The sequence below is a fragment of the Temnothorax nylanderi genome, unplaced genomic scaffold (assembly GCF_030848795.1).
Source record: "Temnothorax nylanderi isolate EJ_2023f unplaced genomic scaffold, tnyl_v1.0 TNYL_tig0001_pilon, whole genome shotgun sequence".
In the NCBI taxonomy this organism is placed as follows: domain Eukaryota; kingdom Metazoa; phylum Arthropoda; class Insecta; order Hymenoptera; family Formicidae; genus Temnothorax; species Temnothorax nylanderi.
In genome coordinates this window covers 67995-86499 of record NW_027249063.1, presented here as the reverse complement: position 1 = coordinate 86499, position 18505 = coordinate 67995, and the positions used below count along the sequence as shown (strand labels likewise).

The 18505-nt window shown below is 37.4% G+C and overlaps 2 protein-coding genes across 6 annotated transcripts in view; both read right to left on the bottom strand.

Annotated features, from left to right (window-relative positions):
- The window catches only part of Glurib (Glutamate receptor IB), a 104169-nt gene that overhangs the window by 52593 nt on the left and 33071 nt on the right, over positions 1-18505 (bottom strand). For all 3 annotated transcript variants that reach the window (XM_071697275.1, XM_071697193.1, XM_071697357.1), the window contains exons 2-3: positions 18078-18205; positions 15836-15965 (exon numbers count right to left, since the gene is read on the bottom strand). In XM_071697275.1, the coding sequence (XP_071553376.1) occupies positions 15836-15965; positions 18078-18205 (258 nt within the window). The remainder of the gene's footprint in view (positions 1-15835; positions 15966-18077; positions 18206-18505) is intronic.
- Positions 1009-12442, bottom strand: LOC139767805 (facilitated trehalose transporter Tret1). 3 transcript variants are annotated; one of them, XM_071697643.1, is made up of 5 exons: positions 11739-12442; positions 5408-5650; positions 4944-5312; positions 3830-4632; positions 1009-3304 (listed from the first exon to the last, which is right to left on the bottom strand). In XM_071697643.1, the coding sequence occupies exons 2-5, from the start codon at positions 5448-5450 to the stop codon at positions 3155-3157; spliced, it is 1365 nt and encodes a 454-aa protein (XP_071553744.1). In that variant the 5' UTR covers positions 5451-5650; positions 11739-12442; the 3' UTR covers positions 1009-3154. The 3 variants fall into 3 exon arrangements, with proteins under 3 accessions (XP_071553744.1, XP_071553580.1, XP_071553663.1); XM_071697479.1 differs by having other exon boundaries at positions 5408-5505; positions 11739-12441; XM_071697562.1 differs by having other exon boundaries at positions 5408-12442.

The window sequence follows — 18505 nt, the reverse complement described above, 5'->3', positions numbered from 1 at the left end:
AATTGCCGTCAACCTGTTTCTGACTATACGATTTGCAAGGTCACGGGACTAGCTTCTTCCGCACCTGCCTGCCGGACGGCCGTGAAAAAAATTCGCGCGGCGCGCGTTTACTCGGTATACAGACACACACCACACACACACACGCGCGCGCGCGCGGCGTTATCGATTGGCGAAGATCGTCGTCGCGCGCGACGGCCAAAGCGGTCGCCATTACCGGGATTGCGGGCGTCGCATTAGGTAAGATCCAGCCTGTACACATTCTCATTCGGATAATGCACCGCTAAGTGGATGCCCCGTATGTGTTGCGACTCGTGGCCTATCAATCTTGATCTCGGCTTATACGAGGGGCCGTACCCGCGATACAACGCACACTATCGGAGGATCTCTCTGCTTTCTCTCTCTCTCTCTCTCTCTCTCTCTCTCTCTCTCTCTCTCTCTCTCTCTCTCTCTCTCTCTCTCTCTCTCTCTCTCTCTCTCTCTCTTTCTCTACATATATATGTACATACATATATATGTGTAGATATACATACCTGTCAGTAATATATGTGCGTGTGGAACGGAGCACTGATACACACGCGTGCCACTAATGCACACACTTGAGCTGAACGTACACCCTAACAGGGCAAGGTACCGGTAGGGATATATCAGTAGATATGTACGTGGAACGGCCCAACAGGGTCAAGTCATACTGATGGCTCATAAGATCAGGGTATATGGAATGTACGAGGTCAATGGACAACATTTGCACCCACAGCTTCGCTCAATCTCTCATCCTTATTATGCTTATTACGATTACATGCTAATTCGCAATCATACACACGTTCTAAATACAAAGTATACATTTTATTTCATTCTTTTCTGTTGTTCTGTAACACTTCTACACTTTTACACATCTGTAGAGGTGATTTAAGTGACGGTCCAATTGACAATAAGTCTTCGTGCTAAACAACGCTATTGCATTAGAGACTATTGACCAAACTACTGACAGGAAAAAAAAAACAACGGATAGAAAAATTATAGAAATTTTATTTTACTGACTACTTCATTATATAAAATTATGATTACTATAAGATGTATTTAAAAAATAACAACTATTATAGATAAGATAATTGTCATAAAATAATTTTTACTCTATTACATGTTTGTTTTATCTTTCTATATCCGACTTATATATAGTTTCGGCGTTACGAATCAGTGTTATCAACAGTATCAATGAGTACTTTTATCCTTCCACGCACGGAGACATGAGATAGTATTACTCTCGCATTGAAATATTAAATCTAATCATGCTCAAATCCGCATTTGTGTGTACTCAGAACCCACCTGTTCTGACTAATACATCACGCGAGAGGGTATCGGCGGATAAACAGTTATATGTGCATATAGGCAAATGCATTTCCGCGTAATTGTAAATATACATACGTATGAGCGCGATACACATGTACGGATGTTCCGTTCGAGAGAAACGCTAACATGCAAGACATGCCCCGTCCAACGTACACGTCCTACCAATGTTCCGTCATATACCGACGGCTGACGAGCCATCAGCGTAGCCAAGATGGTCAATCATACGAGGGGAGATCACTCGGCAGTTTACGACGACGAGAGGACCGATCTTAGAGAATGTTGCATTTTTTATCGAGCGCGAGTACGGCGGGTTTCTGTATAAAGATAGACTGGCCGAAAAATTTATAAGCCAACTTCATCGTTAGCCACTAAAAATTTCCTCAATCTTTTATTATGCGAATAAAACGAGCAGTTTACCGAAACACTTCATACGCGTAAAGTAGAATATATTCTAAGAGTTTGAATAATATTTTTTTATATTATAATAATATCTGCATATAGACATCGAAATAATTATACGCCAATATTCACAATTATACAGTCGTAATCAAATCAAATAGAGAGCCTATGTTCATATTGAATGATGGAGTTATTTTTCTATTTATGCGGTGACACAAATATCAAGATAATATAGGAACCACGCAACGAGATGTATTTACCAATATTTAAGGTAGTAGACTTTAAGATAGGATTAAGGAGGCCAGCGAGTTCACGTTGCAAATGCGTTTTTAATGAGAACTTAACTTGTCCGATCGAACATACGAATCTCGTCGTATACGATATCGCTACTAAACGATTCTCTTTGCGGAGTTGGAGCTTTACGATCAAACAAGACCAATGATTTTCCCCCGCGTCGTTTCTCCCTAGTGCTTTCACCGGCTCCAAATGCGATTTAACACCATTATCGATGTTACAATTTTGAAACTTTATGTAAAGCACATAGAACAAATGATTAAATGGAAAAAAAGCTCTTTGACATAAAAATATAATAAAAGAGAAAGGCTAATTGGATTCTAAATATGATTTAAATATGCAAATATTTATAATAATTGTAAATATCGTTGCAAACATACATGAACATTAAATGTTTCGAATTTTATTCAATTGCTCGAGAAAGTCAAATTAAATTTAATAGTAATATATCAACGAAATATGTATGCCAGTGTCAACTAAAATTCGCAGAAACGGTAAAAGCATTTATACTTAATTTTTATTATTTTATACATGCTAATTTTATTACGGAAATATTTAATTTTTCTCCGTTATCTTTGTGCTCTTACAATATTATCTAGAATTAAACAAATATGTATATATGCGCAATAAGTTGTCTTCATAAAAAAATATAAGAATATAAATCAACACATTGATGAAAATCTTGAGCAAAGTTATTGAAATTTTCTCTCATTTGATTTATTTCACAGCTCACTATTTTTATAAATTTCATTTTTGAAATAGCATTTGCTATCTGATTTCTACATCAAGATTTTTCTACATAAATGTATACATGTGTGTACCATCACAATACTAGCTAATTAATCATTTGTGAATGCATAGACCTAAATTATTATAATGATAGTACATATTTTAAAAATGTAAACTGGACTATCATTATAATTTAACAGAAACATTATCTTTCTAATATTTTTATAATCTGAATATAATCTCTGAATGTTGATATTGATAAAATTGAGTCAAGTCTTATTTCGCGTGTTAGATATGCGTTGTAAAATTGGACTTAAGTGGATCTTTGGATTATTCGTAATGCCACGCCTGTTTTTTTTTATATAGTTGTCTATATATATATACGTCACTCTTTATCTCGCAATTCCAATTGTATCTCTTCTAAGGTTTTGCCTTCGGTTTCAGGCACAAATAGGTAAATTAATACCCATATAAGAAACGTTATCGCGGTGAACGTCCATAATGGTGCGAACGTGCCGTATAACTCTTGCACGACCTACAAACACAGTACAAATGATTTCTACTATTATATAATTTCACTACATAATATTAAGTAATAGAAAGAAAGTCATATAAGTTTGAAAAAATTATTTCTCGTTACACTTTAAACGTGTAATGAGCCATTCTATTTATTAGATGGATATAATATACGCATTTATAGCGAGAAAGCTTTGTAAATAGCCGGTATGTTATTAAAATTGCAAATCTAGTTTTAGAAAAAATTCCTTATGCAGATCTTTTTAATAGGCAATAAGATATTGATCGCTTATTAAAATGATGTAATTTGCATATTTATATACGTAATGTAATGTTTCTTAACATTATTAGAGGTAAAGACTCCTTTTTGGCCGTCAGGACTATTAAACCGATGTTATATCATACCGTGCTCTGTATAATGCTATTACGAAGCAAAGAATCCTTTTTGGTTAAACCTCTTAACTGATCGTTGCTGTCGATAACCCGCTTACCGCGGCTCTCGTTCGCGAAAACAAAATCGATTCTTACACAGACGTCAACGTACCTGATAGAACTTCACAATGGCGGTGGTGCTTATAGCGTAGTAGAGAGCATTGAGCACCGCGGCGGGTACTTTGACCTCGACGCCGAAGATCTCGCCGATGTATGCCAGCGGTATCGGATTAAGGCCGAGTCCGAAGCCGAGCACGTAAATCACCACGAAGACCGTGGGCACCCACTTGAATCGAGAGACGTCGTAGCCGCCGGACTGCAGCTCGAAGAAAATGGCTATCGTCGCCAGCGATACCACGCAAATCGGCGCGGCGATCAGCAGCAGGAGTCTCTTGCCGGTGAGACGCACCACCGACACGCAGACGCTACCAGCCAGAACGATGCCGACACCGGTGATGATGATGCTGGCGTTGGTCGAGATCTCGAAGCCGGCCTCGTTGTATATGTACGACTGGTACGCGAGTATCGGCGCCGCGCCGGTCAATGTCAGCCCGCTCAACAGTATCAGAGCGATTCGAAAGGCTCGCCTGTTATGCGCCTTGGTGACGATCTCCTTGAACATCTCTCGGAGAGTCAGCTTGCTGCACTTGTCCTCGGTCTCCACGATTCTTTTGATCTCTTCGAGCTCCTCGTCCACGTTCTCTTTACCCAGGGCCCACTTAAGGGTCTTCTCCGCGGGTCCGAGTCTATTCTTCCGCGTGAGAAACACCGAGCTCTCGGGTAACCACATGAAGGTCAGCAGGAAGAACACCGGCGCGCACAAGCTTATCATCGCCATCGCGAATCGACTGATCCACAGACCGATCGCGTAGATGAGCAGCATCCCGATGTTGAGTAGTACAGCCATTAAAGTACCTGAAGGCCTTGCCTTATTCAGTGATGAAACATTTAAAAATACTAGCTAATCGCGAACAACGTCATTCAAGTGCAGTTTAACAACGATTGCGAAATATATGATCGTTACTGTTAAACGTAAAACCACATAGGTTTGTAATCTTTAAAAAAAATATATAAACTAAAGATCCCAGTTATCATCTAAGATCAACATATTTGATGTTAGTGAATAAATATCCAACATTTATATATATTTAAAACGATAGATATGTTATTGCAATTAGGCTAAGCACTGAACATTGATGACGCATCCAAAACAGCTGATACCACACCTAAAGGACCTCTGGTTCGCTTGCTGCTGATCTCGCCGAGATACATCGGCATTACAGCGTACGTTATTCCACATCCGATGCCCGCGAGTATCCGTCCAGCATATATGGCCGGTACAGACGTGGATAACCCGATGAAGATCCACGAGAGGATCTTCGGTCCTGTAGTGACTAGCAAGGTTCCCTTACGTCCGATATTGTCCATCAGTATGAATGGTACCAACGAGCCGATGCCAACTCCCACGTACATGAGATTCACGATCCAAACGATCTCGTCGCTCGTCACCTTTAAGGGATCCTTGCCGTTGAACTTCGATATGGTCGGCGTGCTCCATCCTTCGTGGAGGCCGCAATCGATGATTAAAATACTGCCTGGGAAGCGATCACACGTAAGAGTTTTTCCAGAGGTCATTCGCGAGTGATTAGGTCCAGGCGTCGCGTCGGCGCGATCCCAACTGAATACTTACATACGAATCCAATCAACGTTTGCCGCAATATCCCGCGGTCCATTGTGTCCAATGATGTTCCTCTGGCTCAGTTATTGTTTTTATTGAATTTGATCGCGCTATGGATTAAACGGAGTAGAAAGTAGTTGCTGCTTCGAAAATAGCCCGCGCACGAGGAATATATAATACGACTTAAATAACATCTCATGTGTTTACGAACGAGTACTTGTTCCTTTAGTTTCCAGTTGTCGATGTTATAAATATCTATTACATAAATATTATTGTCTCGCAAGCGATATCGCAGAAGATGATTCATACATAGATTTTATTTGCTCTTGAGATTTATTTGGCTTAAAAGAATTACTGTATAGAAACAGCCAAACAAAGTGATTAAAGGTTTACTTCATCCAGCTTGTGTATACTCCGGTTTGAGGTTGAGCGCTAAAACGGCACGAAGATGCAGGGGATTGAAAATACGAAATTCCATCTTTGCTAATTATCGCGATCGCGGGAACGCGCAGCGGGGCTGATCCTTCTAATCTAGCGACACGGCCGACCTCCGAGCCAAACGGAGATAAAGCCAACAAGGGTACTAACTAGATTCCGCGCTACATATCTCCCGACTGAGGGTGCGATACGGTCACACGTGTAAACGGCTACGTCTGCACGCATGACCGCTGCCCGCCGCCGCGGTCGGAGAGCACTTGCTCCTGCTTTGTGGCACGCGATGCGATGCCTCCCGAAACGACAGTTTATGGCCGGCCGTACAATACACCTATTAAGAGACGGAGGCCGAACCGGGTGCGTTCCTTAACATGAATTTATTGCCGTGAAATTCATACACACTTTGACGACTCGCTGTCCAAAACAGAATATCCGTCTGACAATGAGTGGATGCATGTCAACGAATAACTGGTTAAGAAAGACTAGTTAGCTCGACTACTAGTTGTGAAAAGAAATCCAATTCCTACAAAATTTACCAGCGATTATTACCAGCTTTGATTGATAATTGTTTATTTTAAATTTATACACGGTGGCGCACATAAAATCGGCCCCAAACGCAAAATACAGTTTTGAAGTTATATTTCATATTTCCGCGCGCATGGCACTATTCGATGCTGTCGCGTATGCACATATGAGTTCAGTGAACCTCCATGCTAAAAAAAAACTATAAAAAAGAAAAAACTGAATGAACGAATATAACTGTAAAATGATATTTTGCGTTTGGAGACGGTTTTATGTGCGTCACCCTGTATAATAATACATTAACTATAATAACGATAAAACTTTTACATATCAATATTTAAATAGACTTTAATTATCTTATTAACCGAGTCATGACCGATTATGATAAACAATCAGATAAATAGGAAATGCGCCAATATACGGTCGAGCTAGATCTTTTGTGCCTAATAATATTATTCACGTGAATTTAAGTACATTTTCTCGCTTTAGCCCAATTATATATTGGCACATTTCCTATTTATGATTGTTTAATTATCTACCTCTGTAAACCTAGCACCCGCTCTACTAAAAAAAATTTCGGATAAACTGCACAATTAAGTGATAATTTAGTGCTAATTTATTGCTCTAGTCCCGAATTTTATGCTCCTATCCATTCGCAGGAAATTAATATCAAAAGTCGGGATGCTGCCTTTACATCAAGCTAGCACTCTCACTTCTGAAAAACACGTATAATAGAGTACCATAAACAAAAAACTCGATACACCAGCATTTTTGTGCTAATTTTGTGCTGTAAAATACTACAAGGAAATGTCGAAAAAATTGTGAATGGTTATAAATATACCGAACCGGTTACCGTAACTGCATAAGGTCAAAATTAAAAAGTTATATGACCATACAGGTATAACATTACATTTTTTCTCCAATCAAATACTCATAAAATATTTTATTTTGGAATTTATTGCTCACGAAACAATATTTTAAAAATTATCGAAAACGCAGGAAGTACAAAAATACAGAAGTAAACTATATTAAACAAATTAGTTGCTGGTGCGGACTGTTGTATTAAAATAATCCTAGAATTTAGTGCTCTTAAAATATCCTGGTCCCAAATTTATTACTTACTGTTTAACTTAACAAAGTCGATCGATATTATGGCCGTGCCAGTGTCACGTACAAGAATAAAGTATATTAAACAAATTAGTTGCTGTGCTGAACTTTGGTATTAAAATGGTGCTAGAATTTAGCGCTCGTAAAATATCCCAGTCCTATCATTTTAATACCAAAGTCGACACATCAATTAATTTGCATCAATTTAATATACTTTACTCTTGTATCTTTGTGGGTTTTCGATAATTTTTAAAGTTGTTTCGTGAGCAATAAATTTTAAAATAACGTATTTTACGATTATTTGATGATAATTTGATTTGGAGGATAATTGAATTGGAGAAACAGTTTAATGTTATCCCTGTATGGTTTACGTTTTATTTTTGATCGTTTTGTTTTTATGCAGTTACGGTAATCGGTATCGGTACGTTCATAATCATTCACTATTTTCGATATTTCTTTACAGTATTTTACAGCACAAAATTAGCACATGGAGAGAATTTTCTCTTAAAATTATTCTGATTAATATCTACCATAATAAAAAATATTAATATCTATTACATTAAAATATAAAATATGTTTGATTAATTTTACTAAAATATATCTAGAAAATTTCAATAATTTTTTAAAATTTACCAATCTGCTTGGTAATTTTTATCACGTTGTTTGTAAAATGTCTTTTGTATATTTTAAAAATTCCTCGGTTGCCAAGTTGTCCCAAGTTTGTAGTGAATTTAAGGGTAAAATATAACAAAAAATTCTCTCCGTGCACAATTCTGGTATATTGGGTTTTTGTTTACGGTACTCTATACGTGTTTTTCAGGAGTGGCGGTGCTACCTTAACGGTGAAGGCAGCACTCCTGGGCTTTTGATATTAATTTCCTGCAAATGCGAATGGATAGGAGCACAAAATTCGGGATTAGAACAATAAATTAGCACTAAATTAACACTTAATTGTGTCTCGTATACTCAAACCTTTTTTTAATGATGGGAGTGCTAGGTTTATAGAGGTTAATTATCTTACTTTACATAAACATAGAAATAATTATGTATAATCAACGAAGTGATCATTCTGGTACATTTAATCCAATCAGGATACAATAGTACAAACCGCCTTGCATTTATATATACCTTGCCCCATTCCATTTGACTTGCCATGTTCGACGGTCAAAATATCTTTAAATAAATGAGATCAGCAAACTCTTTTAGGGAATAGAGATAGTTTCTCACAATTTGAATTGAAAAAGCATTACAACTTCACTAACAAAGTCGTATACATTCGGAAGTTCAAATACATACTTCTGCAAATATTTGAACTATTTTACCTTGTATTCTTTTCCATTACTACATGCTTATCGTCTAATTGCTGTCATTTAACGATAATAAAACCTGTTTTTATTTTACTGTTAGCAAGTTTATAATCAACATAATATATATTATACATATTCTGCATAATATATATATATATATATTCTGCTTTTTAACAGACTTTAAATGATGACTCATTAATGACAAATTTGATCTATCACTTACGACGATACGTGCCGGAAGATTCTTACGTTCTTAAAATAGAGATGCAATTAAAATTGTACCGTGTTCGACTGTATAAGACATCGTATTCTATAAAATAATTCGTCCCTCCTCGTTTCATAACGATTAGAAAACGCTAACACGTTGAACTTACAACATTGCGCAATATGCAACCGTGCAACTTTGTAATTATCGCTGTTATGTAATAACGTGCAATTGCAAATAACGATAATTTCAAAGATTTATTGCTTTAATAATACACGGATCGTAACTGCGATAATTACATGTAATATTTAGTTCTCTTTTCCTCTTGTAATGATATTCGTGGGTTTAAAGCGAGCAGCAGGCTGTCGTAAGAGTAGAAAATAGAAAGGACCTGCTTATTCGAATCGGCTAGAACACGTTAAGGGACATTTAACTTGATTTACAATTAGCAACCGAGCGCTATTTAGAATCTCTTCTGAGCCTCTAGTCTGGTTCTGGAACCTGGTTCCCTCAGCTTAAACAGGAACCTTCGACAAAACCGGTCAAATTCTCAAAACCAGTTAGTTTACGTCCTTTTATCTTGCTGAAACAGGTTGCCAAAACGATCGGGACATGCCGAGTCGTTGCATCGGCATGGCGGTTTATACCGAGACGTCGTCCAGCCACTTATCATCAACCGAGGTGCAAGAAGAAAGGCCCACGATTACTACCCCAAGGTCGTCACGTCCGGAGGTGCACGATATTTCATCTTAACTGCGTAGTCGATGAACGGTTAATCGCAGCCTCTCCCGATTCGAGAGACTCACTCTGCGCGTCTTGGGTTATGTATAATTAATTCCACTAAACATGACTTATTTTTCATTAATATAAAAAATAACTGATTTAGTAAACGAAGCTGATTAAATTATAGGTTTTTGATAAAGACATGGTTATTCAGAAATTAATTCCTACACGTACATTTTTCATTTAATTTTACGTAGATTTTATTTTATGTTAAAATCAATGAATTAAAAGTTTTTAATTTGAAGATAACGAAGATATTTATAATACTGAAAATTAAAAAGCAACAAATAATGGCCTTCTACATTCTCGTTAAGGAAAAAAAAATCCCCAAAATTTATAGAAACAATTAGTTTCTCACAATTTGAATTGAAAAAGCATTACAACTTCACTAACAAAGTCATATACACTCGGAAGTTCAAATGCTTCTGCGATTATTCGAACTATTTTACCTTGTACCCTTTTCCATTACTACATGCTTAGAATTTTAAATGTCTTTATCTAAAATGTCTTTATCATTAAAACAAAACGTTTCTATAATAATTTTTTAAACGTTATTTTATCGGAAAAGAATCGTTCCATCGAACGTTTTTCGAATGGACATTTTTACTCATGAGAAATTAGTTTCTCACAATTTGAATTGATAAAGCATTACAACTTCACTAACAAAGTCATATACACTCGGAAGTTCAAATGCTTTTGCGAATATTCGAACTATTTTACCTTGTACCCTTTTCCATTACTACATGCTTAGAATTTTAAATGTCTTTATCTAAAATGTCTTTTATCACTAAAACAAAACGTTTCTATAATAATTTTTTAAACATTATTTTATCGGAAAAAAAAACGTTCCATCGAACGTTTTTCGAACGGACATTTTTGCTCATGAGAAACGTTTCTAGAAATCGGTTATAAAACGTTTCGGAAAAACGCTTATAAAACATTTCTGAAACGTGTATGTGCTACCTGGGACATTGTCTAATTGCTGTCATTTTCTTAAAAATTACTTTGCATATCGAATTCTTTAGAAAGTGAGTAACGATCGATATATGAGCGAGTTATTGTATTTTCCTTAAATTGATAGTATAAAGTAATCGACACTTTCCATTGTGCTAATTAAGCTATCGCTGTACCGCGATATACGATGTTTCATTACTCATAGCGAATATAATAAATCATTTTACGCGTATGCGTTACAAGCATTCTCTAACATGAAACTCGAACGAACGTTGACCTGATTAATTGACAGATATAGACATAGGAGTTATTATGCGAACACGCATATTTTATCTCAATCACGTCGTTACACCTGATTTAACAATGACATGCCATTATTGCGCGAGGATTTAATTCGCTTTGATCAGCGAGCTGTTACTTAATCATGAAAGGTAGTTAAATGTAATTGGGAATTACTCAATCATGCCATTTGATGGATATTGAACGAATGATGATATCCGAATCACATTTTTCAAGCATGGTTTAGACAAGGGATTACGATAATATAATATAAACACTGATATTACCTGTTGTTTATTTCCGTATCTGAATCTTTAATCTGTTAATTCTCTTACACTAATCTAGTTTTGCGAGGCAGATTTTCTTAAGCCTGATTGTCTGGCGGTTAGTATTTATGATAATTTTTTCTAGTAGCCGCACTCGAACTAACGCACTGCGCATGTATGAATATAAATAACGCATACATTATTAAATCGCTGCATCGTTTTTCAAAGATGGAATTCTGAAGTTAAAATGAATTTCCCTGTCAGAGAAACTTTTTTTTTTCCTTTAATAAGAGCTATTCCTGCCTATGTCCAACTGTTTCACAATGGCACTAATGACAAAAGCTTCTGAGTTTCTTTTAATTATGATTCTAAATGATATACTTCATGACAGATTTGGCTTCGGATTTATCGTCTAATTTTCACCAAAAGCGCGAAGCACGCGAAGCGAAAGTGTACTCGCAGAAATAATTATATCGAGAGTTCACCTTGATGAAGCACCTGTCACTACCACGATAGTCGAGAATGAGATGCCGAGATCTCGACGCGCGTCGGCGACAACGACGCCGTTGTCATTCTGAAAGACGCCGGAAAGGAAACTGAGCCTGACTCTGATACGCAGGCACGTCACTGCGATTTTAATCGAATCCCCTCCCGCGTCCCGGACGAGGGAACGACAACGTGGCCTGTAACCGCTAATTACTTTCCCGTACTATTTCTCGCGCGCGCGTGCAAGGCTTTTTTCCGTATAGTTTTTCACATCGTTCTTCTATCAGTTAACCGCCTTTTAGTGCCAGGCGTGCGGAACGCGTGCGTATGTCGCGTATCGCGCGTTTTGAAAATTGCTCCGTTTTTTCCCCACTACTTCGGCAAGCGGGCGTGACGGTGTGGGTGGCAAATGGCAGGGATGCCTGGGAAAACTGATATGCACGCTATTAATTCGTTGTTATTGACTGCGCGTAGGTTTAACTTCGGGATAAACGCAATAACACGTGTGTTTCCGCTTCCACGTGCAAACATTTGCGCATAATTGAAAGCGAGAACGCAATCTATAAACGTTTGTTCTATGTCTGTGTCATGTTTATTCAGTACCTTATCTGAGCGAGTACCGAGCGAGAAATGTAAATTGCATATTTTTATTCCAGTCATTATGTCGCGCTCGCCGTGATTTTTGCTGTTAAATCTTAAGAAGGACAGACGTGAATGGAATTATAAAATTATTTCTCGAAGGTAAAAAATTATTCACATTGGATTTCAACCTCGGGTGATAAAAAAATGTGAGCCTTGTTCGGGGAAAAAGTCATTTCCATCCTTGAGCAAAGTCATGGCAAACTGCGGGTTAATTTCATGTTTAATGTGGATAACATTGAAGCGCGCCACACGTTTCTAATATATATCACCGCACACGTGTAGGAGTTTCCTGCTTCTAAAATTCCAGAAATAATCGAGGAAGCTATCTCGAATGTCAACAGTATTACGCCTGTTCAAATACCGACGGTTAATATCGCTAATTTCAAAGGCATCATGACTCAGAAGTCTGATTTAACAATTATACCGCAAACAGGAAAATTTAATGGAACGTAATTCGCCGAACTTTCTCTCGATCATTCGCGCAATCGGTTCTACTTCAATGCGAACGGTCGACCTGACCGAGAGCGATTCATTTTCCTGTGCGGCAGCGACGCAATCGAGGAAACATCTGACGTGTCTTAACTTCGAAATTGCATCGGTGATGTTCCACGCGAGCAACATCGCGTGTCAGATTGATTTAAGGGCGTCATTGTCGTTATGCCGCGTGATTCATAAGTTGAGAATGCTGAGAGCAATGTGTGCAATTTTTCAAAGCACGTTTCATTCTTACGTGTTCATCTCGACTTGATAATTCGTTTCGCTTGCCGTAATTCGTGTAGTCTCCGCATATTAATACTCTTGCACGTTTCAACCACATGATGTAATTATACATAACGTGTCTTTATTGATTAAAAAGCGACTTTACTATTTAAATAAGTTTTTTACCGCAAAGATCTGATTAGAGATCTATTCAAGGAATAAATGTGTGTTACAATAAGTATCATTTAGTTAATGACTATTTAGACATGTTCTACGAATCTATATGCGTAAAGTTGGATATTTAAATGCCAATATATAATTAATAATCACCTATCGTGGATTGTAATTGTTGTAATTTCAGTTTTAAAAAATATGGATATGAAAAAATTGAATTTTTTCTAATTGTTACACTTGCATTATTAAAAATAAGCAGAATAATTATTTATCTATGTCACCGAATTTAAATTTATCGAAATTATATTAATTTGAAAATTCTCTATTAATACAAATGTATAATAGAAATAACTAGTTGTGATATATATAGATGTGTTCATTGAAAGTAATAAGAACTATCATTTAAACTGGCATTTACTTTTTATCACGTTTATCGTTAACAAAGAAAATGTGATGTACGCCATTAAAGAATCATTACATACAGCTATTTAAAGGTTTTTTTTTTTATTACATTCTGTAATGTGATTATTGATGTAATATTTTTTTGCGAATTATATTTCATCATTAATTCAGGTGCGCGAGATATTATCTGCAAGGTATCAACCTGAGAAAAGTCGAGATAAGTGACAAAAAATTTCCCATGAAATCCAGATGATTCTCTGAATGCTCATCGTCGTCTTGCTCCTTTCCTCATACCTGCTTTAATCGGGAAACGGCATGGTTAAACTACGTCAGATAGCGACAACTGGAACAGACGAGAGATGAGGTGGGGGCGGGGAGGTAGGAAGGAAAGAGGTCGTTCAGCGCGCGGAGACAGCACGATAGTCCCTAAAGTATATTTGCATTTGCATTCGGTAATTAAACTCCCTCCGTTTCTCCGCGATACTAGACTACCTCAAGCCCGTTCTTATCGGAGTTTGTCGAAGAAGAGCAATTGGTCGGCTCGTGGAATTCCAAATGGCTTTCTCGTGCCCGAGGCACGTGACCAAGTTATAACGGCCGGAAGTCAGCGAGATACAAAACTGTCTAGCGATCCGCGGTGATTAATCGTTCCGTTCAGTCAAAGTTACTCCACGTTCCATTAATTAAGTAATTAAACCGCTGTCGCTTCGCCTCCAGCATCAAGATTGACATGAGATTTCGTACGAAACAGATCGGGGAAGAGAGTCTTGTTACAATTTGCGTTAGTTACCGTTCCGCTGCCGTTTCGAGTTACGTCAGCGCGGCGTATTCGCGAGTTTGATTCGACCTCGGCAATGCCGACAATTGTTACGAGGCACTTAAAAATTAGCGTGTCCTATTTTAAAGCATTATTTGATAAATCGTAGCTTTAAAATGTATTTCTTTAGATAGCGGATTGTTGAGATAACAATTCCAATGGGACAACATATTTGAATTAATATTTTACTGGAATGTTATCCATGTAAATTAGATAAAAAGTAAAAGACAAAAACCTTACTCGGAACTATGTGCAATTTGTCTTTCGAGACATTATATACGCTTGATTTATTTTTCTCTCGAACTATACTTGTGCATTGGTGTAAGTCGACATTTTTTATGCGATTACTAATATAAAGACTAGATGAAATTAGTAATCATGAATGCAATTACATGAAAAAGTGGTACGCAGAAATTCATGTTTCTCTTTTCTCTTTTCAATGTCATGTTTAAAACCATGAGCGTCAGACGTTGAAGCATAAAATACACACGCGAATGCGTATGATCTCATCCGAATCAGTTAAAAATCATATAACTTTAACAACGAGAACAGAAAATGTAGAGAAAATACAAGTAATGTGAGTAGTTAATTAATTAGGAGTAACATTTTCGTGATGTAATTCACTTTCAAGCAGAAACACGCTGCAAGGAGGCATTAACCGTGACCATGTTTCATAATCATACATTATTCCGCTCACATGATTTCAGTGTAGAATTTTAATTCACGTATCGTGTTAGCCTATTTTAGACGAGATACATTTCGTCAGAATTCAGGATGAAATTCCATTTGTGTTTTTTTATGTATCGTGTAACACAACAAATATTTGCGAAGAATCAAAATGCACGCATATATAAAATATATACACACTAAAATATACACACGTACCTATGTCAAAATGTACATATCAAACAGAATTTGGAATTCCGTTTTGAAATTTAAAAGTGAATTGTAGATCGTGGACTTTACGAAAATTTTTCCCTTCCTTTCTCTACGGAATTAATTGCTCGGAACTCTGATTGTTTATGTATCCTGTTTTTAACAGCATTCGCCTTATACGAGCTTATATCTTTTACATAGATAATACAAAGATACGTTGTGTCAGGCCGGATACACCGCGCGTTTTTATTCCGCGCAGAAGTCGGGGGAATCCACTCGATATCCCATGTCTGCGATATCGGCAAAGTTGGCCACGAGAGACCGAGCCTACTTGGCAGATATAATAAAAGGAGAAATATCGCAGGGGGCGGAGGCGAAAAGGCGCGAGCTGCAGCGAGCTGTATGCGCGCCGCAGCAGCCCGCGGGCTACGCGCGGGCTGTAAAATGAGAAATGCATGAGAAAAGCCGCAGGGGTAAAGGACTTACCATCGTGGGAGTCATAGAGGTAGATGATTTTCTTCCAACCGTAGTATCGCACCGTATCGATGATAGCGCGATGGTAATCCGGTCGCATACTTATGGCGAAATCCAGGAGACCCGAGGATGGCGTCAGGACCTGGATACACACACACAATAATCCCGGTGCATTTTCGGTGCGTCCTTACGATCGTTGTGAAATTTTCAACAGGCAGCCGTACGTCATCCATTTAGCGCGCGCTGCCGAAATTAATTCTACTTATAGGAGGGAGAAAGGAGGATCCGTCGAAACTTTAATCTGAGCCGGTGTAATCGAGCTCCTACCACTCGTGAATTCTCTTTGAAACTTAATTCCTCGCGAATGCGCAACTGGTGCATGCGCGTAGTGATTTACTACCCCGAAATATATGCCTTTTGCAATGGTACTAATTTCAGTTGTCGAGTCCCGACTCGGCTTTTTCGCGTAAAATATTTATACGCGCTTCAGATATGCGCGGCTACGAGATTTTCGAAGGCAGGTTTAAATTCTACGAGATGTAGCGATTTAGAAATTAAATCTTTCTAAAATAAAACGTGGTATTCTCTTTATTGATCCTTCAGATGACGTTGAAAGGAAACAAATACTGTATCGCGGTATTAAAAATTAATCATCGTCCAATTAAAACGATCATATCCGCGCATTGAATTTCCAATGGTAACACCGATAACACCTCTCTTTCTTGAGAGCGAGACAGCGATGCAAACGCAGTGCAGGTAAAGATCTCATGGAAATTGAAAAAGGATTTTCTCTATATAAATGGCCGTTCCTGGCGAACCGTAATTGGCCAAAAAAAAAAAAAAAGGTATAGAAAGCCGAGGCGTCGAATCAGCATTACCGCGCGATTACCATTTAAACGACATCGACGTTCGTTACGCGTACATACATATATACTTATACCGCACGGAAATATATCGCGGGAAAAATACGCACACAACGGCCCGAAATACTCACGAGCCCCGACGTTCGTCCTATAGAGAAGCATAGTGCGATATCAGTTTACAGCGCGCGCGATAAATGCAGCCCCCGCAATTCGAGCCGGCGAATAAATTTTCGGTGAGCCAATTCATTTCGAAATTCAAATTGTAATATGTATACGTATACGTATATCGCATACATATTTACGTATTTATATGGATGGCCGTATCGACCAAATCCATCATCATGCATCTCGCGGCGCGCTGCTAATTATCAGTTGCAACGCGAAACGAAACTATTGATTCTGTACATGACAATTATTGTCAAATACGCGTATCGCGTGGCATGTATTTCCCCCCCTTTTTTTTCTACGACGAATTGATAAGTGGGATGGAAAATTTATGCATCGACTGTAAGCTGTTTCATATAGACACGTGACTTAAGCGCCAATCTCTCAGCGCCTTTACATATACTCTTCGATGTAATTTAAATTTAACGAGATTTGAAATTTAATGGGAATTATTATGTAACATGACTGTTAAAATCCATTTACGCGTTACATATTTCAACGAGCTTAAAAAATGCACGGAATAAAATCTAAATTTCGTGTATAATTTTTTTGAAGCGGAATCGGTTTGTAATAATTCTTTCAACTTTTCTTGTTCACGTTCTGCTTCAGGGTACCAAAGAAAAGATATGCGAAGTGCGAAATACAAGATTATAAAAGGAAAAAACACCGCGGAAAAACAGGTTTCATGAATAAAACTTAGATTCAAATAAGAATTCGATTCATTACCCTGCTCTGAGGAAAAGTACTGGCTATGACTGATTGCATAATTTTGTTTCGAGCGAAACAAATGATGTAAATCTCACGATTTCTTCGAATCAATGACTTCATTGTTGTAAAACCCAGAACAATGTACATTATACGACGTATATTATACAAATATGAATAAATATTTAATAAGATATAATTACTATCATTCCTGATATAATTCCAACAAATCATGTAAAATATTGTAAAAAAATTTTAAAATAAAAAATATAATAATAAGAGAAATAGGATCGACAATATACAATATCAAGAATTAAAAGCCTTGCGATCCAAGCCTAGTTCTTTGACGGCCTTATGTTAGTTTCTGTATATATATATACTATATATATACATATAATTTTTCCAACCGTCAAAGAACTAGGCTTGGATCGCAAGGCTTTTAATTCTTGATAAAAAATATAAGGTGATAAAGATGAGCTGTCTTTGACGCCATAAATGTAAAAGAAAAAGATATGACTTACCTTTTCAGGGAACCAAGGTGTCACGAATGGCATTTGAAACGTGTTGCTGTATGAATGCAGCGTATCGAACGAGTCTGGACTCACGGCGCCCAACATCGAAAACACGCCTCTACTAAACTGGTTGCAGACTGCAAAGTGTAAAAATAACGATCGTTATTGATGAGAAGATATGAGAAAGAGATAATTATAGTCAATGTATAAAACGATTTTTTTGGGGGGGAAATATACGAAAATACTTGATATCGTAAGATATTGAGCAAGCTGTATTTATGTTTAAAGAATTGTGTGCACAAGATAACAAAATCTTATTTCACATGTATTTGAAAAGAATGTTACATCGCGTATGAACATGTGTTTACGCATCGTTATTATTTACGGGTTGTTATTATTTAACGTCCAACAAATACACACACTATGGGCTTTATAAA

What these genes read in the sequence shown, in the direction of transcription:
- LOC139767805 (XM_071697562.1), bottom strand. Translation starts at nt 5,450, where the DNA reads ATGGACCGCGGGATATTGCGGCAAACGTTGATTGGATTCGTAT. An exon ending in AACGTTGATTGGATTCGTAT is followed by an intron (nt 5,313 to 5,407) that starts GTAAGTATTCAG and finishes ATCGCTTCCCAG; the next exon opens with GCAGTATTTTAATCATCGAT. An exon ending in CCATTGTGAAGTTCTATCAG is followed by an intron (nt 3,305 to 3,829) that starts GTACGTTGACGT and finishes CTGTGTTTGTAG; the next exon opens with GTCGTGCAAGAGTTATACGG.